This window comes from Chinchilla lanigera, unplaced genomic scaffold, assembly GCF_000276665.1.
Source record: "Chinchilla lanigera isolate Chin_1 unplaced genomic scaffold, ChiLan1.0 scaffold00091, whole genome shotgun sequence".
Classification (NCBI taxonomy): Eukaryota; Metazoa; Chordata; class Mammalia; order Rodentia; family Chinchillidae; genus Chinchilla; species Chinchilla lanigera.
The window spans coordinates 568,414-589,074 of record NW_004955492.1 but is presented as its reverse complement, the minus strand read 5'-3'; the positions used below and the strand labels follow the sequence as shown (position 1 = coordinate 589,074).

Genomic DNA, 20,661 nt, shown 5'->3' with positions numbered 1-20,661 from the left:
CTCACTGTTAGGTGAATATTCTCAACTTGGCTCCATTCTAGGAATGTGATGTGAAAATGAGCTTAGCTGGGTTTCTTCTCATCTACTAGTTTCTGTAACATGGAACCCAATCATTAAATGCCACTAAAAGTAACAAGAAATTCATCTGATTAAACTAACAACCAAGAGCAGCTAACTAGCTAACTACATGAACACTGCTCATCTGGAACACAGGTGACCTTCCCATTGCTAATAAAAGTTGGTTTCCTCTAGCCATTTAAGTTGCAAAGAAATACTAATTAATGGCCAGCTGAGGACATCAACTTCACACATTTCTTTCCTTCTGGGATTTAACCTTGTATCTCACCCTCATCCATTCTGGGCACAGCATGACTCCTCAGCTGAGCAAATTCACATCCCACTTGCCTGTGTGTTCCTCAACCGCACTCAGGAAGAGGTCATATGTGTAAGCAGACATGGCTCCCATGTCCACAGAAGAGCTGCACCTCAGCCAGGAGATGGGACTCTTGGGGCAGAATGAAAACATGGAGCAAACTAGGTACCTGCCACTGGGGATCACAGCTGTTAATATGAAAAGTCACAAGAGACCAAAACTAGGCACAGATGAACAAGCCAGCCAGCTTTATTTTCTAGGGAAAAGAGAACTAATGGCACTTGGCTTACAGTTGCATCCTCAAATATAATACGTTTTTCACTTTGTATGTAACTTTGTACGTAAGTGCAAAATTCACAAATATTATGTTCTGCCAACTATGGGCAACTTTCTCCCTCACAACACACAGATCCCAGCAGGAGTACTGAGCAAGAGACAAAGCTGTCTGCATATCAGCCACATGAAGTAGCCAACGCAAGTCACTTCAGGTAACAGAATTCATGTCAGAACAGTTGATCTTCAGTTACATCACCAAATACTAGGATTTCTACGCTGAACTAAGAAAATTAGTACAGTTCAACTAATTAGAATGTGCTGAGGTCCAAAATCAAATTATTCTTTGATATTTCTGTCCATAATTAGCACTCATATGTTACCAACTGTCTTTTGAATTTGTCCAAGTTAAAAATAAAAACAGAACCATCATCATAGGTAAAAGAGATGCCTGAAGCAGGTTTGTTTAAGGCACACACAAATCCAAGTACTGAACACTGTGGCATTGATCTCAGCATGTTAATATGAAAAGTCACAAGAGACCAGTTCTCTGAATGTGCTCTTGCTTTCGCAGTGCTCAGAAACACCAGCCAGTCTTGCTCCTCAGAGCCCAAGAAATATGGGGTACAGTAGGCCTAGGGATGGAAGGTGGTAAATCAGAGGTCAGGAGAACCCAGCCTACCCCATCCTCTAAGCACATACAAGTTATACCACTGGCCTGCAGGTTGACAAGATGACTAGACATGTCATTCACCTGCTCAACAAATAGCTGCTAAATGCCCACGGTGTGTTGGAGGGAGGGGACAACACCAGAAGTCTTCAGTTTACATTCCAATGCAGTGGGGTTAGGGGCGGAACATCCAGTAACAAGCATCCCTCTAATAACTGTGGGAAGTACAGCAAGTAGGACATCATGAAGACTGGGACCTGGGGCTGACTTGGACAAGTGGAATTTAAGCATTAAATGATACCTTGGTACAGGCAAAGGGCCTAAGTATGTGTGAAACTCCTAATGCAGGAAGCAGCATGGACATCTCGGTAAGAGAAGAGCTGCTTCAGAAGAGCTGCAGGAGCCAAGAACAGGCCAGGGTGGTGGCAGGTACAACCATCTGACAGCACAATATACCCACTCTCCACCTGGCTGTTGAGCAAAAAGCAGGCTCCATGCTGATAAATGCTTCATGGACATGTAATAAGTGACACCTAGCTACTATAGACACTCATTAAATGCTGCTAGAAGTAACAGAAAGGTGAGCTGTACTTGGGCAAGAAAACTGTTACTATTTATAGAAACACTGTAATTTCACTACTTCCCATCATCGCAGCAAGTGCTCTAAAGCATGTTGTTAAGAGATCCCTGAAGAGAAGGCTAGATGGTGGATTCTATTTTTTGCTTTTACAACTTAACTGGGTTTAAGATTAATGACGGATGATTTTGAAAAAGATACTCCACTGGCAACAATACTGCAAGAGGGTAAGTATGGAACGAATAAGTTCCTCTAAATAGTATTTTCTCTTGGAAACTGATTTTCAACCTATTCTTTTTGGCCACTTCTGTTAACTATACAACTGCCCTATTTGTTTATAGTTTCAAGCATGCTGGTCCCATCTGGATTCAGGTGGGTATTCATTATGGTGCTTACCAAACACAAGCTATCTTCCCTGGCATCTGAGTGTCCACCAGGTCTCTAACAGCACTTACTCCCTGAGCAGCAACAAAAAGCCAGGAGACAATGCTGCATCCTGAGCATTCCCCCAAAGAATGGACCACTACATGGCAGCTCCAGCAATATGCTTTTGGAGAATGCCACTGTTATTCATAATCGTATGTCCCCCAAATCATTTTAGAAACATTTCTGAAATACTTTCTAGAGAAATCATAATTATTTTCTTTGGTAATAAAAATAGTGTAAAAAAAAAAAAAACCAGGTCTTCAAAATATAAACTCCTTACAGGAAACTGCATAGTAGTATAAAAGCAACTGAGAAAGAAAATCAGGTGTTCTTCACACAGATCCTATACACAAATAATTATTTCCCAAAGGGGTCAGTTGAGGAAGAACTCTTTGCTTTAGAAATATCTGCCTTACTCACTCCTTGCCAGAAAATAAGCTTCTAGGTGACAAATGACTGCTGCAGCTACTTCTCCTGAAGAGATCAGCAGTAAAAACTGTGTAAGTAGCTGGGAACCAAGCCACTGCTGAGATACATGATGCCAGACCTGAAATCACATAGCAGGGCTGGACTGTGGGTTCTTGAGGCAGGGAGGGTAGATCCACCCTTCCAAGCAAATTCTATCTTTAACATATATTAATTAGAAATTCTGAAATGGACTTCATAGCTAACACCCAACTTTGTCACCTATCAATCCTCCAGCTTTTCCCCACAAGGGGATGGTAACTGTCAGGAAGGTCACAGAGGACAAATTCAAACCAAAGCTGATAGCTGGAAAGTCCACCTTTGAAATCATAGTGGCCACTTGCAATACTGAAGTTCCTCTTTTTATTATTTGTACATAACACATTTTATTTGAGCTATAATCCTAACCGTGAACCTAAAAAAAAAAATCCCACTACAAATGCTCATTTTCCTATTGTTAAAAGGTACACCAAAAGTCATCTTTAGTCTCATAACCTTGTTAGATGCAAAATTACTGTCCAAAGTAATTCCATGGGATCCTTACCTCTAAAAATATATTATGATTAACTGGTTTGATTCCCCTCTTTCTAAAACTTGCAATTTTGCTCTTCGGAGACAGGAAAATGATAGAGCTATAATCATCAAAAACCACTACCCTAACACATCTCAGACTGCAAGATTTAATCATTTATTCTTTGCCTAAGCTTTTGCCTGTAAGACAAGTCAGAAGACCAACAATTTGAAGAACATCACAGTTGTCATACATCCTTCTTTCTCAAATGTATTGTACAGGGTGCTCCAACTGAGAAACAGAGTTGTAGATAAAGGGCATATTCTAACAGGAAACACAGCAAGGGGCCCTGACTCCTGTCCCATCAAGCTAGCTCTGTGATTAAGAATCTTGGCAGGAGCTCTCTGTGGGGCAGTCTTTTGGACTCGCCCAGCGCCACACCCTACACTTGTGCATGGAATGGCAGAGGTGCACAGCTACTTTCCAGCACTTTGCTCCTGTCCTGGGGCAAAGCAGCGCTGCTCACCGAAACGAAAGTAAAAGAGAGGCCGGTTCCCTGCGGCGCTGGCTGCCCGCTCCCGGGCCGCGGCTTCTCGGATGTCGCATACCCCGATGTGGGCAGATCGGAATGTTCTCCTCGTCGCACCTTCACTGGGCTGCAGTCTACACCGAACCACGGCAGCTCCATTCGCTGCTGTAACAAGTTGAAAAAAAACTAATTAATTCAGACTTTAGTTTTTTTTAAATTTGTTACAGCACTGAGCAGAGCCGCCGACCCCATGCAGAACCGCACACAAAGGGACCAAAGGGACCACACCACCAGGCACAGATGTCCTCAGCACCCAGCCAGCATGGGTCAAATGGATCCGGTGTTTGGGTAAGTCAGCAAATGCTTCTGTTTTCACTTTTGTTGGGTAAAGCAAAGAGACCAAAATCCAACCATGCCAAAAGCTCATTAGGCCCTCTGGCCTTCCCCCAGGACTCAGAAGGCACCTGCAAAACAAGTGACCCTACCTTTTCAACAGCCATGTCAAAGAATCCTCTTAGAAGAGGAAAGAAAGGAGAAAAGTGAAGAAATACTATCCTCTAAGCATCTGCCTTCACCATTTGCCCCTAACCTGTTCTTCCATGGGCTTCTGCCAATGCATTTACCTTTTCTGCTCCCTGGTCAAACAATAATCCTTGCCCCTGCATCAGCGGGACCACAGGCAAGCTAGCCCTTTAGCTAAGTAAGGTTACACATACAAGGACACCTCTGCATCTACTTCCTTAAAAATCAAAGAAAGAAAACACACACAAACCAAATTTCAAAACAAAACTATAAGCACAGCAGAAACTCCATGCACAAGTTAAACTGCCTAGAACACAAGCCCTTGGGACCTTCCTTGCAAAGCTGACACACCACTATACATGTCAGGGCCCCTGGAGAGAACGGAACTAGAGTATGTGCAGGTGCGGACATGGATGTGCTAATAAGTCTTTTAAAATTTCATTTCAACAGTAAAAACTGAAGAGTTTTCACCTCTAAAATGTATGTTACTGTCCTTTTTCCTTAGAGGAAAACAACCTGCTTGTATTAGCTTTGAGTCACTCCTACAGCCTAGCGAATATTCAAAGGTCACCCTCAAATTGAACAGAGCTGACACCAGAACTGAGGTGTCACAACTCCCATCTAGTACCATTTTCTTTTTCCTACAATTTACAGAACTTAGCTCAAGTGCAAAGAGATTCTCCAGATCTGCACATGTGAAAATGCTGAAAGGAAAGAGACTTGGTACTTTTCAGGAATCAGTAATACACTCTTTACAACCATGTCTCAAAAAACAACCAACCTTAACAATATCTTAATCCCACACAGGAAAGTATATCATTTTCTAGATTCATCACTCTATAATATCCATAAACACTTTGTATTAATTTAAACCATAATCAATAGCAATAATTAACTCACTAAACCAAGAATTTTGATTAAATCACAAACGCTCTTTTTCATGATTATAGCATTTGAAACCAATCAAAATATTGATCTCTACCTACAGATGAAAAACAACTATTAAATTTATTAGGTGTGTTGCTAGAAAAACTGTATGTGCCTTCTATAATCATGACATATATGTAATCATATTAGGGAAATGGACAGTCAAGTGTGCACATCAAATTTCTGATCTTCATGCAGATTCGGACTAAGAAGGATTTTTCTGTTTGCTTCTCTTGTGTGTTGCAATTAATTCTTAAATCTAGATGATTTGTTATTCATCAAGGTGTACATACTCGGAGGCTGAGGAAGGTAAGCTCCAATTAATTTTGACCTCTTCTTTTCATATCCTTTTTGTGTGATGTCACCTGCAAAAAAAAAAGGAAAAAAAAAATCAGAATAGTTTCAATGGATAAAACTCTTCATTTAATGGACTCTCGGAAAACATACTGACAGTTATAACTATGTCTTCTGTTTGCCTTACAATCACAATTTTAAAAAGAAAACACTGTACATCATTTGGCTTGACTTCTTCCCTTGCCCTCAAACAAAACAGCACTCATGTTACATGAAACTCATTTACTCCCCACATGCTTATCCCAAGCCCTCTGGCTTGGCCCACTCTGAGGGTCCAGAATTAGATCTGTGCACTTGCACAGGGAGCCTGACCAGTTTGCCTGCGCTCTCATTAACACAATCAGCAATGGACTGTGTAAGTGTCTGGGCCGGTGATAGCTGGCCCGCACCATTACTGAGTGGCATCACCTCCCACTAGTAAGATTTTTTTGTTTTAATCAGGTAGGTCAATCATAAGGACTTTAAACTACTATGGTACTTTTGAAAAATAAGTGACTAAGACCACAGGAAGCATTAGATAAAACAAAGCAAAAGAACAAGGAATCCTCTGAAATCCAAAATAGATGAGAAAGGCCAAAATAGATGAGAAAGGCCTTAGAAAGAACTCAAACCTTAAGGCCAACGATTCACACACAGAAGACAAGTAATGTCAAGACTATGTTTACAACTTTCTGAAGTGCTAAGCCACTAAAGGTATGGGATAAAATAGCCTTTATTAGTATGCAATAGCTTTTTGTAATTATAAGCTCCAACGCACACAGAATACTGATTTTGACCTGAAATTTTAGAGACTATTAAATTTTTTCTAATATTCTGATTAAACTGTCATTCTTCAAAAGGCAAAACATTCAATTTCAATAAATATGTAGTAAATAAGTAAGCAGTTATGATTCACAGGCAAATTTGCTTTTTGTAGTGATATATGCTATGACATGTGACCCTCCAAATTTGATGAGTGATTACTAAACCCTAGTTTACTGTACAAGTTTGCTGTAACTCCAAAAAAATAGTCAGCTAATATTTAAATGTGAATCCACAGAGCAATAGAAAGATAGGACTATGCACTGTCTTATTGATAAGTGGTTTTAATACTAAATGAATAGTACTTAGCCATTATGAATCAAATAACTTGTACCACTATTAAACATTAAGTCAGCATCACATTTGTGGTATACTTTACAACTGTAGCCATCAGCTGTTCCCCATGGAAGCTGTTCGATCGCTTGGGCACTTGCTCCCATTATATTTCACTTTAAAAAGGATATCCAAAATCTCACCATCACCACCGCTACACAGGCATTTACATGCTTAGGAATATTTTCATGATTTACGATGAAAACAAGGGAAGAAATTATTGTATTAGAATGATAGATGTCATGTTTACTTTTACACTTCACCTTGATGAGTTCTCTCTATAGACTACTACATCTGTCCCACCACAAGAAAGAAGAAAATGTTTAGCTTTGAAGAAACACCATAAAAACAATCTGCAGAAGAAATAAAATCCCTGAAGCCTAAAGTTTTGTCAAGTCTCACATGAAAGGCTAGGCCATCAATCAGGGAGGACATGGTCAGTGGGCAGACAGCTATTTCCTGACTTCTTCATTTCATCACACTTGAGGGCAGAAATCAGTGATGAAAAGGACTGAGTCCTGAGGCATTGGGGAAGGTCTGGCTGACCACTGCCCATAGCTCCAGCTCACAGAAAAGATAGCTAACTCTGCCCATAAACGGCAAAACATAAATGACCTCGTCTAAGCGCTCAGTCCCCTGGGGAGACCCGGAAGAGGCAGCTCCTCTAAGCCACTGAAGAAGCAACTGATTCACTGACCCAAACCACGTGGTTCTCCCAGCCCTTTGGTGAAAAGAAGAGAACTACTGAAAAGCCATTTTCATGTTAACTGTAATGCTGCTTAATCCATTTTGTCTCAAGCTCAGCATTTACAAAACTTATGCCACAGCCTGCTCCTGCAAGGGAGGGAACACCAGAGAGGAACAACAGACTAAGGAGGAAAAGAAACAAACAAAACTACATCTAGGGGGTCACAATAAAGGAGTACTATACTTCAGCTTCAGAGCAAGATGTGACATGAAAACATTCAGGTGGTCTTTTCCAGCCCCTGCCCTGGCCTTCCTAACCTGTTGGCCTCATAGCTGCTTTACACAATTCTACAAACAAATCCTAGGCCTCGTAAACCCTAGCCTCATTCCACAGTTTGTTCTACATCCAAAATTCAGCTCAAGTTTCATTAATATTGCAAATATTTGGATGGAAGTCTCCTTACTTTTCAGTACAGGCCAGTGGTGGTGAACCTATGGTATGTGTGTTATTTCTTTTTCTTTTAAGACAAAAGATGTTAGAAGTTGTTTTGTCTAAAGGAAACCTCAGTATTCAGCTTTAATTGCAGGGTTGGCACTTAGTGATAAGTAAATGGGTTTTGGGTTACAGTTTGGGCAATCATCTCTGAAAGGTTCAATCACTGGAATAGGCCAACTTCAAAGAAAATCAACTTTGAACTCTATCTTAACATCAGGTACAGTCTTGCTTTGGCAATCTCAGATTGCTAGAACCTTAGCCTAAAGATATTAAATACATTCCTATCATAGCTCAAGACTTTGTCAGATGTTAATATCTGCCTTACTGGACATATCACACACTATGATGTAAATCCCCAAACAAGAAGGTATTGCATACATAAAAAGAAAATTTAATAGTTGAGCTCTGTAGTGGGTATCTTATTTCATTACTGAATTGTGTCCTCTATGTGATCAATACACAGAAAATTTCCAGACAAGACTTTAAGGAATCTCAAGTTATTAACATCTCCCAGAACCCTAGACTGACTCACATACGCCAAGCACTTTATCAAATCAGGGTCACTCCACGTCATACAGGCCAAGTCCAGCCTTGCAGCCTGTCTTTGTAAAATGGGCTTGTCGTTTGAAAGCCTGTCCCCTCCAGGCTGAGACTCAGCTTGTATCAGCTACAATGCCAAAACTAGTCTGGGCCCGGACTCAAGTATCCTAAATACTCTAATTCTTCATTACAACTGAATTAATGAGTGAGAAACTGAGGTACAGATAGTATGTATGTCACTGCCCAGGACCACAGATCTAAGGAAAAAAATATCCAACTCCAAAACATTTTTCCTTTAAAATCACACTTGGAATCTTCTACTCAAGCCAAAACTAGCACAGTCAGTGCCCACAGAAGAGACGCTGGCTTTCTGGCTGTACTCCTGTGTCCTTAACCCTGTACATCCTGCCAAGTTGTGTCAAGGACTCTGGCTGCTCTCCTCTTTGGAGGACAGTATAAGTAAGTCCTATCCATCTGCTCCTCCCAGGTTCCATGAGCCCCAACAGAGCCTCCAGGCTTTGGGTGCCCCCAACACAAAGCTCTGCACAAATCAAGGCCCGGCTATGCTCACAGCAGTTGGATGATTATCTGCATTTCATTTTGGTAACACATGTACATGGCTTTATCCCTAAAACCAGACTGTGAAGGCTTCACCAAGGGGAGAAATTCCTATAGAACTCATTACTGGCCCTGCTATTTCACAAACAAGGGGCCTGGATATTGATGAGTTTACTCACGTAAGTTAGCAAGAAATACAAATGTTTATTCCTGACACAGGGAGATGTGTGACTGTATGACTGGCCAAAAAAACAGCAGTACTGATAATGAGAACAGACACAAGGTTCTTATTTAACTGATGACTTTGGCAGTTACCCAAAGGTTTCCAACTTCTGCAGCACTGGGACCAGGTTGATTTGGGGGCCAAAAGCATCAGGGCTAAAAACACCTTTGCTACCTTTTAAATCTAGAACTACTTCAGCATTTGGTAGACAGAGGTCCAACAGATTATGACAAGCTTTCACTACAAACTTATATAAACAATATTTCCACGAGGGGACTTTGATGTTTTGACTTTTTTAAACCAATTTTTGTGCTATTAAAGATAAATATAGATGACAGATACAGAAATAGGAGATGCCCTATAATAGATGATAGATAATAGGTAAGTAGACAATAATAGAAAGGATGAGTAGATAATAGATGATTGATGACAGGAAAGACAGGATGAACAGACTGATGGATGACAGAGACAGAAAATACCCGGTGACTTGACGCAAACATCTTCCTCCCAGATGCCTCCTTCTGTCCAGGGCTTGACCACAGTCAATGCCCTGGAATCACTATGGAAACATCACCAGCTCTCCCACCATACAGGGATGCTCCTTAATTTTATATCAGTTCTGGTTGAACCACCCACTGGTTGCTCCTTTCCTCTCCTCCCCAGGGTGGATGTGTGCTAAGCATACAATTTTCACGAGGAAGCTATGTAAATTAAGGGCACAGAGCCTACAAAATGGTTATCCACATCATGTTTCTAAACAAAGCTTCATTTTATATCTATTATTCCACAAAGCATATCTCATGGTTTAGAGGAGATTAATAGTCCTTCAACCTGGAAGCTACAGGAAAGACATTCAAGGACATTTTGAAGTCATCTCCAATCAATAGGAGAAGCCTCTTAGATGCAAAGTATTTTCCTAATTCTAAATTTGTATATAAAGAATTTTACTCCCTCAAAAGTAGTTGCTAACATCAAAAAGACCAGAGCTACAAAATCTTTTGCTTATTTCCCATAGAAAATTCTAAACAGCATATTTTCCATGCTTCAATACTCAAAATACCCATTTATTTAACTCCCTTTTCATTTTGGGAATAATACAGTATGACAAAAAGGTAAATGCAGAAATTGTAACCTCAGTGAGGAGAAAATAAAAGTAATCTTTAAAAAACTATTATTTGAAAAATGCCACTAATCATTCTCAGAGAAGTCCCATAAGGCTTAAGATTTTAGCAGCAGAAACTAAATGTGTTACATTGTTATTGTTACAAAGAAAAAAAGGTGTATAGACAAGCCATAAATTTAAAAGTGAAAATGCAAGTAAAGCAAAATCATCATTATACAGTTAAAATAACACTCTGTAAAGAAGATTTTTCTTTCTTGTCCCAAAAGGAAGAATTCCTTTTCTTAAATTACAGTGCAGTGTTTCAGGGCAAGAGTTGAGTCAGAAAAGTGAAGTAAACGTTGGTCCAACAAATACAAAAGTTAAGATGACAAAAGAGGTCATCTCTGCTCCAGTTCCTCCATTTGGCCCCTGGCCCAAGTTGGCAAACTTGAACTCAACGGGAATTTGTGCAGAGCCAAACAGCCCTTGGACGTCTGGCTCCAGACATGGAATCCCAGAGAGCCACGTGGTCCTCAACGATAGAATCTGTGTCCCACAGAGATACTTCTAAGGCTAGGATTAGTTCTAAGTAAACACACTTCAGCGTTTAACTGATCATTTCCATTCTTGGCCTCAGGACTTTATTTTATTATTTAGTGCTGGAACGAATGCTTTATATAAGAAGCCATCATTTCCATGTTTGGAATTTTGTGGCTGTCATGAGTCTTCTGAAGTTGTTCTCCTAAGTTGATTGCTTTATAAGGCTTAGGGGGCATCCTTGAAGGCATTCTCCCTCTGGTGCCAATGTGGCAGGCTTCGCTTTTAGCTCTATGATAAGTTTTACTTTTCTCCAGCAGGAAACTATACTGCATGACAGCTTTTGCAGGCACCATTCACATGCACTGCATGGCAGAAAGTAAGCAGACTTGAGGCCTTTTTTCATCTTGAGTAACCTGAACACATCTGGAGCCCCAGATGGGCCAGCAAACTACTTTCCTTATTAATGAACTATAGGTAATAATACCCATCAACCTTTTTTGCTAGAGTTGCAAAAAAAAATAAATATGTAGACTGTGATACATCTTGGAGAGCATGAAATATGCAAAAAAACAGATTTTAAAAATTCACCAAGTACTCATTCAGTATCTGCCAGATGGTCAAACTTGTGATGGGCCTTGCAGTTGGACAAGACTACACAGGAAAGCCACCAGGTGCATTGGTGCATACTAAGCATAAGAAGTACTGCATTGCTGCGAGGGGCTACAGAGACAGCCCCTCCAGGGGATGTGACGCCAGTGAAAGGAGACACAAGCATATTCTGAAGAGACTAAAAATCCTGAGCCATCCAGGATCCATTTGCTTTGCTTTGCTACCACTATCATCTCCAGATTCCAGACGCCACCTACTCCTCACTCCCTTAACCAACAGCCTGCTCACTGCTCCAGGACCTACAGACTGCATCATCCACCTCACACAACAGCCAGGGAGAGCTCTCACAAAATGAGAGTGTGCTCCTGAGGCCTCTCTGCTTAAACATATCCAAGGCTTCTCACTGTTCTTATAAGTGAGACTACACTCATTGCAGAGCTGTGCATCCTCCTGATCCTGGTCCTGCTGCTGTTCATACCATTCCACAGTTCACTGTGCTTCACTTTCGTTATTCATATTATATATATCACATGCGATGCCATATTGCCCAGGTAAAATGTAGAAATTTATATTCCATAAAGATATTTTAAATAAAGTAAGCAGGACAAAACTAACCACCAATCCTACTCAAATGTTAGTAGAATGGAAAAACAATCCTCAGGAGCTACAGCCTTATTTGGGAGTTTTATGAGTATGCCAATGAATGATCACAGAGCTCCTTGAAACATTTAGTTGATGATATAAAGAAAAAATACACATTTTAAATAGGCTACTGTGTGAAAATCGTATGATAGCCAGCCAGGTCTCAGACTTCTTAAAAGTTTTGCTGTTTGCTTTTTCATATTTTGTATGTCCCTGTACCTTCTCTCTTTGGTAAGTCAAAAACCCCAACTGTAAGGATTACCAATTCCACCCAAGGAACGTAAACATTTGTACTCCAAATATGTACTAATAAAAAAATAGGTTGTTAGGAGTCCATTCTATTCTAAACAAAAGGATAAGAGGAAGAGACCAACAGAAATTTGCATTACTGTACAGCAGACTAAAGAAATAAGCTTAATAGTAAAAAAAAAAATAACTCAAGTACCAAAAGCCTCTGAAGAGCTTGAAAACAGTAATTTCAACTGAACTTTTAAAATTTCAAAATGCTGTTACAGTACATTGTACAGGTTTCAGAATGGTGTTGTGAGTCTGAGGTGACTTGTATCCTGCCACTGCAACCCAAACCCTGAGGGTCCCTGGCAAGGTTAAAATAGTGCAGCCCTACACAAAGCCGGGTGAGGTGCCCGTGAGGCCATCTAGGCTAGACAAAAATGCCAGCTTTAAGAAAAATTGTTGCAATAACTTCCGAAAATTCTGTAAATAAGTATAATTTCTTCAGTATTTTGGGGACTTAAGACATCCTCCCTTTAATTAAATGAAATGGAACAAATAATCTCACTATGTAGTAAAATAGATCTTGAGATCATGTAAATATTAACTAAAAGTACTTCCACTTCTCAAAATGTAGATTCTCAATTGTACAGACCTCAAATCTCACCAGTAAGTTGATTTTGCTGGGTGTTGTGTATTTCTGGGTTTTCTTTATTTTGCTTTGTTTTGGTTTGGATGGGGCAGAGTGGGAAAGGCAAGTTAGGAAATGGAACCTATTCCATTATTTCTAGCTAGAAATTTCAGAAAGGAAGAGGGAGAGCAGGATCCAGGTAGCCCCAGACCATTTTTATTGGCTCCTCTTAGAATTCAAGTTATACAAATTTCACAAACCTGGTGAGCAAGCCTTGTCTTTGTTCCTCTCTAATACAGAACAGAGACACAGAGACAGCAAGAGAACGAGAGAGAAAGGGAGATTTTTGTTTCTTAGATTCAAAAAGAGAAAAACGCACAGAGAAAAAGAGGGCATACTGATTATAGATGAGTCAGGGATCTTACTGGGCACTTTACAAATAAATAATGCTATTCAAATTTTACAGAGTTCATAATCATCCTCATTTAACATGTAAGGTTTGAACAACAGCTTCAACATGTAGGAGGCTTGTGCTGAAGGAAGCAGACTGGAGGCAACATTATCACTACACTGTGCCTCACACAGAAATGACATTTTCCCACCCTTCACAGTGAGAAGCATCCACACATCGCACTGGGGAGAATGGCAGAGCCATGCACTGAAGGGGAAGGACAATTTGGAGAACTAAAAACATTCATGTCACTTCTAGAATCTGAACAGTCACACTGGGTCAACCTTTAGTGAACAGACAGGTTGATCTGTCTCAGGGGTTAGCAGATGAGCCACCAGAAACAGTCATCTAATCTCTGGAAAACTGTTGTGCTATATAATCAGACAGGAAAATAGGAATGCCACTGGGTTTACCAAACGCTTGATCACTTTGACAACAGGAAGAAATAGGCTCACATTAGCAAACACAAAAGTTCATCCCGACCTAGGAACTTCAACACTAAGAAGAGCTCGCCTGTAAACAGAGCTACACGGATACTATTTGTCCATGTCAGTGTGGGGAAAGTGCAATGAGCCAAGGATCCGGAGCCAATAAAGCCTTTACTTCCACAAATAGAGAGTACTATCTGCCTAGTTTAGTAACACATAATCATTCACCTAAAGCTTGACGTTAAGTGTTTTCAGACTCATTAAAGCCATCACAGTAAGTAGCTATGGCCTTTTGCTGTGCCAAGTCTCAGGGGTTAGCAGATGCCTTAACCAGTAAGTTAAGGCAATCCAAGTGGCTGCCTCATCCAGTTTGTATGCAGCGCCAGAAGGGAAGCTCAGAGAGAGAAGATAACTTGTGCCTTCATCAGTACATCCCAGGGTGATTCAGCAACACAGATTCCACAAATGCTGATGAGGATGTGAAGAAAACAGTTTGACAGGAATGTACATAAGTACAGCTATTATGGAAGACAGTCTGGAGTTTCCACATGAAACTGAAGAGTTGCCATATGATCCAGCAATCCTTTTCTGAAGTAAATGAAATCATTATGTTGAAGAGGTATCTGCATCCCCAGGTTCGGTGCAGCATTATTTACAATAGCCAAAATATGGAAACCACCCAAATGTCTTATCAATGAACAAACAGATAAACGAAATATGACATACATATATAATGGAATGCTATTCAATCTTTAAAAGGAGAGAAATTCTGCCATTTGCAACAACATAGTGAAAATGGATGGCATAATGCTAAGTGAAGCAAGCCAGACACAAAAAAGACAAAAAATGCATAATGGCACATATATATGAATCCAAGAAATAGGGGTCAGAGGATGGGGGAAATGAGATGCTGACAAAAGAACACAAACTTTCAGTTAGGAGACCTAATGTACAGCGTGGTGACTAGTTAATAAACCTGTCTACTACAATTTGCTACAGTAGTGCAAATCAAGTATTCTCATCACACACCCAAAAAGGTAAGTATGTGAAATGAAGGGTGTGCTGATTACCCTGGTTGTGGCAATCATCTATATATATGAATATTAAAACACACATTGGACACCTCTATTCTTCAACTAGACCTCAAAACTAATAAAAAGATGGTGCTATAAATGAGTAGGTAAAACTAGAATCTGTTATGTTGAGTTTTAATCATACAGTTTATGTAATTTCTATACAGGTCTTATTTTATGAGTATCACATAATAAATATACGGAATATTTTACAAAAACTGAAAAGTTTTAAGTAAATTGGCCAAGGATGAACAAATGACAAATTCAAAAACAGAAACCACCACCACCAAACACCTCCTGCAGACCTACGGTACGCACTGGGGTCAGAGTCTAGGATGCACTCAGGGCTTTTTCCAGGAGGAGATTAAGGCCCCTGCACCCTCAGGTGAGGAAAATCAGGTAGCTCTGTAAACACAGGGACCAGTAAATATTTGGACATCACCTCCGGGGTGGGGTGGGGGGCATGCCAGAGGGATTCTTCCAGCCCTAAAAGGTGAGTCTCATTCTCTGAGCTCCCTGCTGGCGCTGGGGTGGAGTGGGGAGGTTGGGGGTGGAGGTAGGGTGGGGTGGGTGGCAATCAGAGATGAACAGGTTCAGGCACAACACAGTCTTGCTCTCAACATGTGGAAGCTTGTGGGCCTCCTTAAAGATCTTCTGTTATGGCACTATGTATTTTAAATTCACAAACTATTTTCTTGTAACATTCTGAAATAGTTACAGATTCACAGGAAGTTACAGTGGGGTACAGGGAGGTCATATGCTCCCTTCACCCAGCCTCCCTAATTCACAACCTTGATAACCAGAAGACATCAGAACCAGGAAGTCAAGATTGGTATAACCCACAGAGCTTAGTCAGATTTTCCCCAGTTATGCACACACCAGTGTATGTATATTGTATGTGCCTGTATAAGTGAATGGTAAAAGTAGGTGAAAGGCATGTTTACAGAACATGCTAGGGTGTGTATATAGGCTATGTGTTGGGTGTATATATCTGTGTCATATACACAGGTACGCACAGGTGTGTGGGTATGTGACAGCAGAATTACATTCAGGTTTGTGAATGTGTCTAGTATGTAGAGTTCTATGCAATTTCCACACCAGTGTAAGTTCACAGATGAGGCCATGCCATGAGACTTTCTCCAGCTACTTTATAGTCATTCACCACATCCACGGTCCATGGCAACCACTACTCTATTCTCTATCTCTACAAACACATTATTTCACAAATGTTTTGTGAGAGCAATCCTGCAGTATGCATCGCACTGAGATTGGCTCTGTCCCTCAGCATTATTTCTTGGAGGCTCATACAAGTTATTGTGTGTACCAACATGCTCTACCTTGTACTGCTGATGAGGCTTCCGCAGCAGGCAGGAACCACAGAGTACAACCATACCCACACATGGATCTGACAAATCCCAATGTGCCCTGTACTGAAAAGAGGCATGTAAATGGGACCAGAGCAGGGAGACCTGACTTAGGAAATCCTATGTGCAAAGACACAGGAATACCAGAGCCTGCAGAACCACAAGGCCAAAGCAGCATTGGCAAATCCAACAGCAGAAAAAGCACATGAGGAGGGGCTAGGGATTTAGCTCAGCGGCACAGCGCCTGCCTGGCAAGCGCAAGGTCATGAGTTCGAGTTCCAGTACCGCAAAAACAAAACAAAACAAAAAACAAAAAAAAAGCACATGAAGGAAATAAGTGCCACCCTTAGAAAGGCAAAGGTGAAAGATTTATAGCAGCTACTCCCTGTGGGTTCTTCAGAGAATGGGGAAGAAGGAAAACAGAATGTAAAAATAGGAAATTTTTACTGTAGTCTATGCAGTTTACAAGGAAAATATGACATATGCTTTTTATTTGAGTGTGAAGCTATGACTGACTTAAGGACATTTTTCTCTCCATTAGGTGCACAGTCCATAAGAATTAACACTTTGTTGCCTCTCCACCACTCAGAACAGAGGTTCCTAGCCCCTGAGGCTTGGGCAGGCAAAGCCTCACCAACCTTGCCAAGACAGAAACCATGTCTTCCTTGCACTAAACAAAGCCACCCTCTTCTTCCCTTATACTCACTTCAAGCTCTGTCCTTGTGAGACAGAACCCAGGGTACCCCTCCCAGGGCTCTACCAATGCAGTGAGTGCCAGGGCAGGTAGAGTGGGGCCCAGGGATGCTGGCACCAGCTTCCAGGTGCAGGCAGCTCACCTTCCTATCCATCCATGAGCTTCGCTATCAGTAAGAACATCCTCTGTCCCACCATCAGGGGATAGAGCACACAAGCAGATAAACACTTCAGGGAAAACAGCTACGTCATATTCTGGTGAATGTCCTTGTGGGGAAGGGTCACGTACCTAAAAATCAAATGACACTTGACAGTCTCTTTGAGGTAGATAAAGAGCTTTTATAAAAGGGCTTCAACGGACTCCACCATTAAGATTTTACAGACTATTTTAAATTAGATTTTATTTGTAGGAATTTGTATGGACTAAAGAAAAAAAATCAAGACAATTTTGTCAACTAGATCCACTAAATATTTTATTTGTGAAAAAAATTAAATGTATACATGTTTTCTCCATTATTAAAAAAATCATATCTGGCATAATGAATTTAAGAGGACAGGAGAGGGGAAATCCACAAGTCCTCTCTCCCTGCACTCTAAAAATGACTTACAGATTTTGAATGCTGATCTGAGTAGAAGTCTATTTTTTCAAATAAATGAATCTTTCACTGAAGAAAATAACATCTAAGATGCTGAAATATATTCTGTAAATTCTTTAAAACTTTATCAGGTGAGGAGAAAGACACTTGCTATTCCTCCCCAACCCCTCCAGGCATGTGCCATTCCACAGTGGCAGCTGTTTCTCCTCTGACCACCTTCAGCATGGGGATTTCCTGAATCAGGAAAAGCTCTACCAAAAAGGAAAGGGAAGCAGTCACACTCCATTTGTAAACTCTGCCTGGTGCTTCAGGTTCTAAACCCTGTGTCCCTCCCAAAGGCTTGTCCATGATAAATTTGAACTTCATTTACTAAAGACTAGTCCCCTCATTCATGTCAATTACTTAGATCCGGGTAGTCCAAATTCATGGCAAGGCAGGTGTCTATTATTCTTGACATTTCAAGTGAGAAGGCCTCAAGAAGTTTCCTAGGACAGGGTCCTTGGGGGAAGCATGTGGGCACACCTGACAGGTAGGAAGAACAGGTGCAGTTTCTTGACACAACATTCTTAGGTTAGAGGTGGAATACAAAACATTAAGCACCATAAAAGATATTTTGAAACAAAAGTGGGACAGAGACAGTATCTGTAGAGTTATAAAAAAGCATTAGAGGTTTTTTCCCAACACTCTGGTACTCGGCTGATTTATTTCACCATAGTGAAGACGATGTTGGGACTTCTACCATTTTGGCCTGTGATCACTTTTTCTTTCATGAAACACAGGGAAAAGAAGACCACAGACACAAATGTGCTGTATCCAACAAGTATTGGCATTAAGAGAAGATACAAAGACTGAAGCAAAATCTTTAGAGCTCTGAACCTTATCCATAAAGCCTGTCTCTGTCCAGCCTATACTCAGGGAAACAAAAGCTCCTGTGATAACTACCTGGGCTGTGTAGGCAGGTACCAGCTCACTTCTCATTCCAACTCCCTGAACAACTTTTATTCCACCAGGATGTTATAGCCAGGCCCAATCTCAGCACAGGCCGCAGAAAACAAACTATTATCCTCATTTCTACCTGTTCCCAGGTGGTGTTTTGTTTTGTTTTGTTTTGTTTCACCTGGACTCAATTTTGGACCATTCTTTCGTAGTATATGTGCTGCAGAAGAAAGCACCTGGCCTGACCATTCCTTCTAAATAATGTTCTCAGTAAAAGAAATAATGTTCTTCAGTAAAGGAATCAGGGTACATCAAAGATTTACAGACTCATCTCATCCTACTTCTACCCAAGTATTTAACCTTTCCTCAGGCTCCATGTACTTCAGGATATGCTAAATCCTAGCTCAGGCATCTCCCGGTGACAGCCTAAGTCTCAAGTTCCTATTGTGCAACCGAGTTAATGAATATATATGCATCTGTTGAGTCCTATCAGTTAATTATTAGTTAAAAACAAAACTTTTAAAACTGTAAATGCTCAATATTTATTCTGCTATATTACTTATTTGCATTATCAGTGTTACTATATGCCACAAAGAATGACCAACTATAATGAGAATGACTTCTGCTTTCTGGGGATTATTCTCATGCACATGTTCTCCTGCACAACACTGATTTTATAAACTTTAGGCCAACCAATTTTTTTCTTCCAAGGAGTATCTCAACTTCGATTTCTTCTGAATTGCAGTGAAAACATTACTACTAGATCCCTTCTATGATTAGATTATTCATTGCTTATGTATATATATCACTGCTGGTTTCCTTGCCATCTGCCTTGCTACCACTAACTAAAACAATCACAACCAACACCTGACTCCATTTGTAAACTGCTGGTCTTTCCTGATAACATTTCTATGGGTTATCTGGAATGTCCAGTTGTTAAATTGTTAAGGGTTATCTTAAAACATGGTTACAGTGATCCCTCAAACTATAGTAACCAAAGTAGTGCCTTAGGAAGTATCTCCAAGGAACTCAACTGGCCATGGCTGGAGGGAACGGAGGGGGCCCCAACTCCATGCTAGCCAGCTCTTGCTCATGTAGATTCCTAGGAAAAGCAGGGCCTCTGTGAATGAACTCAGACCCAGGGAATAAAATTAGGAACCCCTTCTACCAGTCTTCACAAGAGATTTGAGCTAAGCTAGGCCCTCTTCTGCATCTCCACATACTGATGACATTCCAAGTCTCATGCACGGACTACCCCTCTTAAGCCACATCCCCCTGTGTCAGGTTCCTAAAGTAGGAACAGGAGGCTGTGGGTGCCCAGAAAACCAGGAAGTGATGATGAGCACTCAGCCCATCTACGTAGGCAGAGATAGGCCAAGATCATTTTGCTAGTTCTCTTCCCTTGAAACACAGCTGGCACAGCTCCCTACCTCTTCCATCAGATGTTGTCAAGTACTATGTGTCAAAGGATACTCTGATCTTTGGGAAATCCAGAATATGACAGGAGAAAATTCCTGCTTAAAATTTAAATCTATAATGACTATTAAAAAACTGCTGTAGCTTTCATTTGGCCCTTGTTCAAGAAACTGTTTCCTCATGCCTAGACTTCATATGAAAATTCCCAAATGTCATGGAAATGATCCTGAATATCTGTATTCATTTACCCAAATATTTATTAGCTATTATGTGCCAGGCAATTTAATAAAATATACAAATGGAAAAAAGATGTATCACTAAATGTTTGCTGAAGGAAAAATTAAGTAACAGTTTTATATTTTATCTTCTAAAACATTTTCAAGGTAGAAACAAAGTAATAGTTAAGGATCCCACTGATTTTCTTAAGTTCCTCTCTAGGCAAGTAACAGAAAATAAAATCAGAGATAGTCAAACGTACAGAAAGATAAAAATGACTGTACACTATCTTCTTATAGATTTCAAGACACAAAAAATATCAAGATTTTTAACCATTATTAAGTTGTATTTAGCTGAAAATCCTGGTTTTTAAAATAATGGCTCAGGCGCCCCCCCCAAAACTTGCAGTTAGCTTAAGATGTTTGGGAACTTCTGAATGAAAGGCCAATCACATTCCAAAAGATATAT

The 20,661-nt window shown here is 40.5% G+C and overlaps 1 protein-coding gene across 4 annotated transcripts in view; it reads right to left on the bottom strand.

The window, feature by feature from the left end:
- Nucleotides 1-20,661, bottom strand: part of Dip2c (disco-interacting protein 2 homolog C) — a 221,672-nt gene that overhangs the window by 175,623 nt on the left and 25,388 nt on the right. For 2 of the 4 annotated variants that reach the window (XM_013504713.1, XM_013504714.1), the window contains exons 2-3: nucleotides 5,567-5,638; nucleotides 3,822-3,989 (exon numbers count right to left, since the gene is read on the bottom strand). In XM_013504713.1, coding sequence (XP_013360167.1) covers nucleotides 3,822-3,989; nucleotides 5,567-5,638 — 240 coding nt within the window. The remainder of the gene's footprint in view (nucleotides 1-3,821; nucleotides 3,990-5,566; nucleotides 5,639-20,661) is intronic. The other 2 variants (XM_013504715.1, XM_013504716.1) reach the window with 1 other exon arrangement.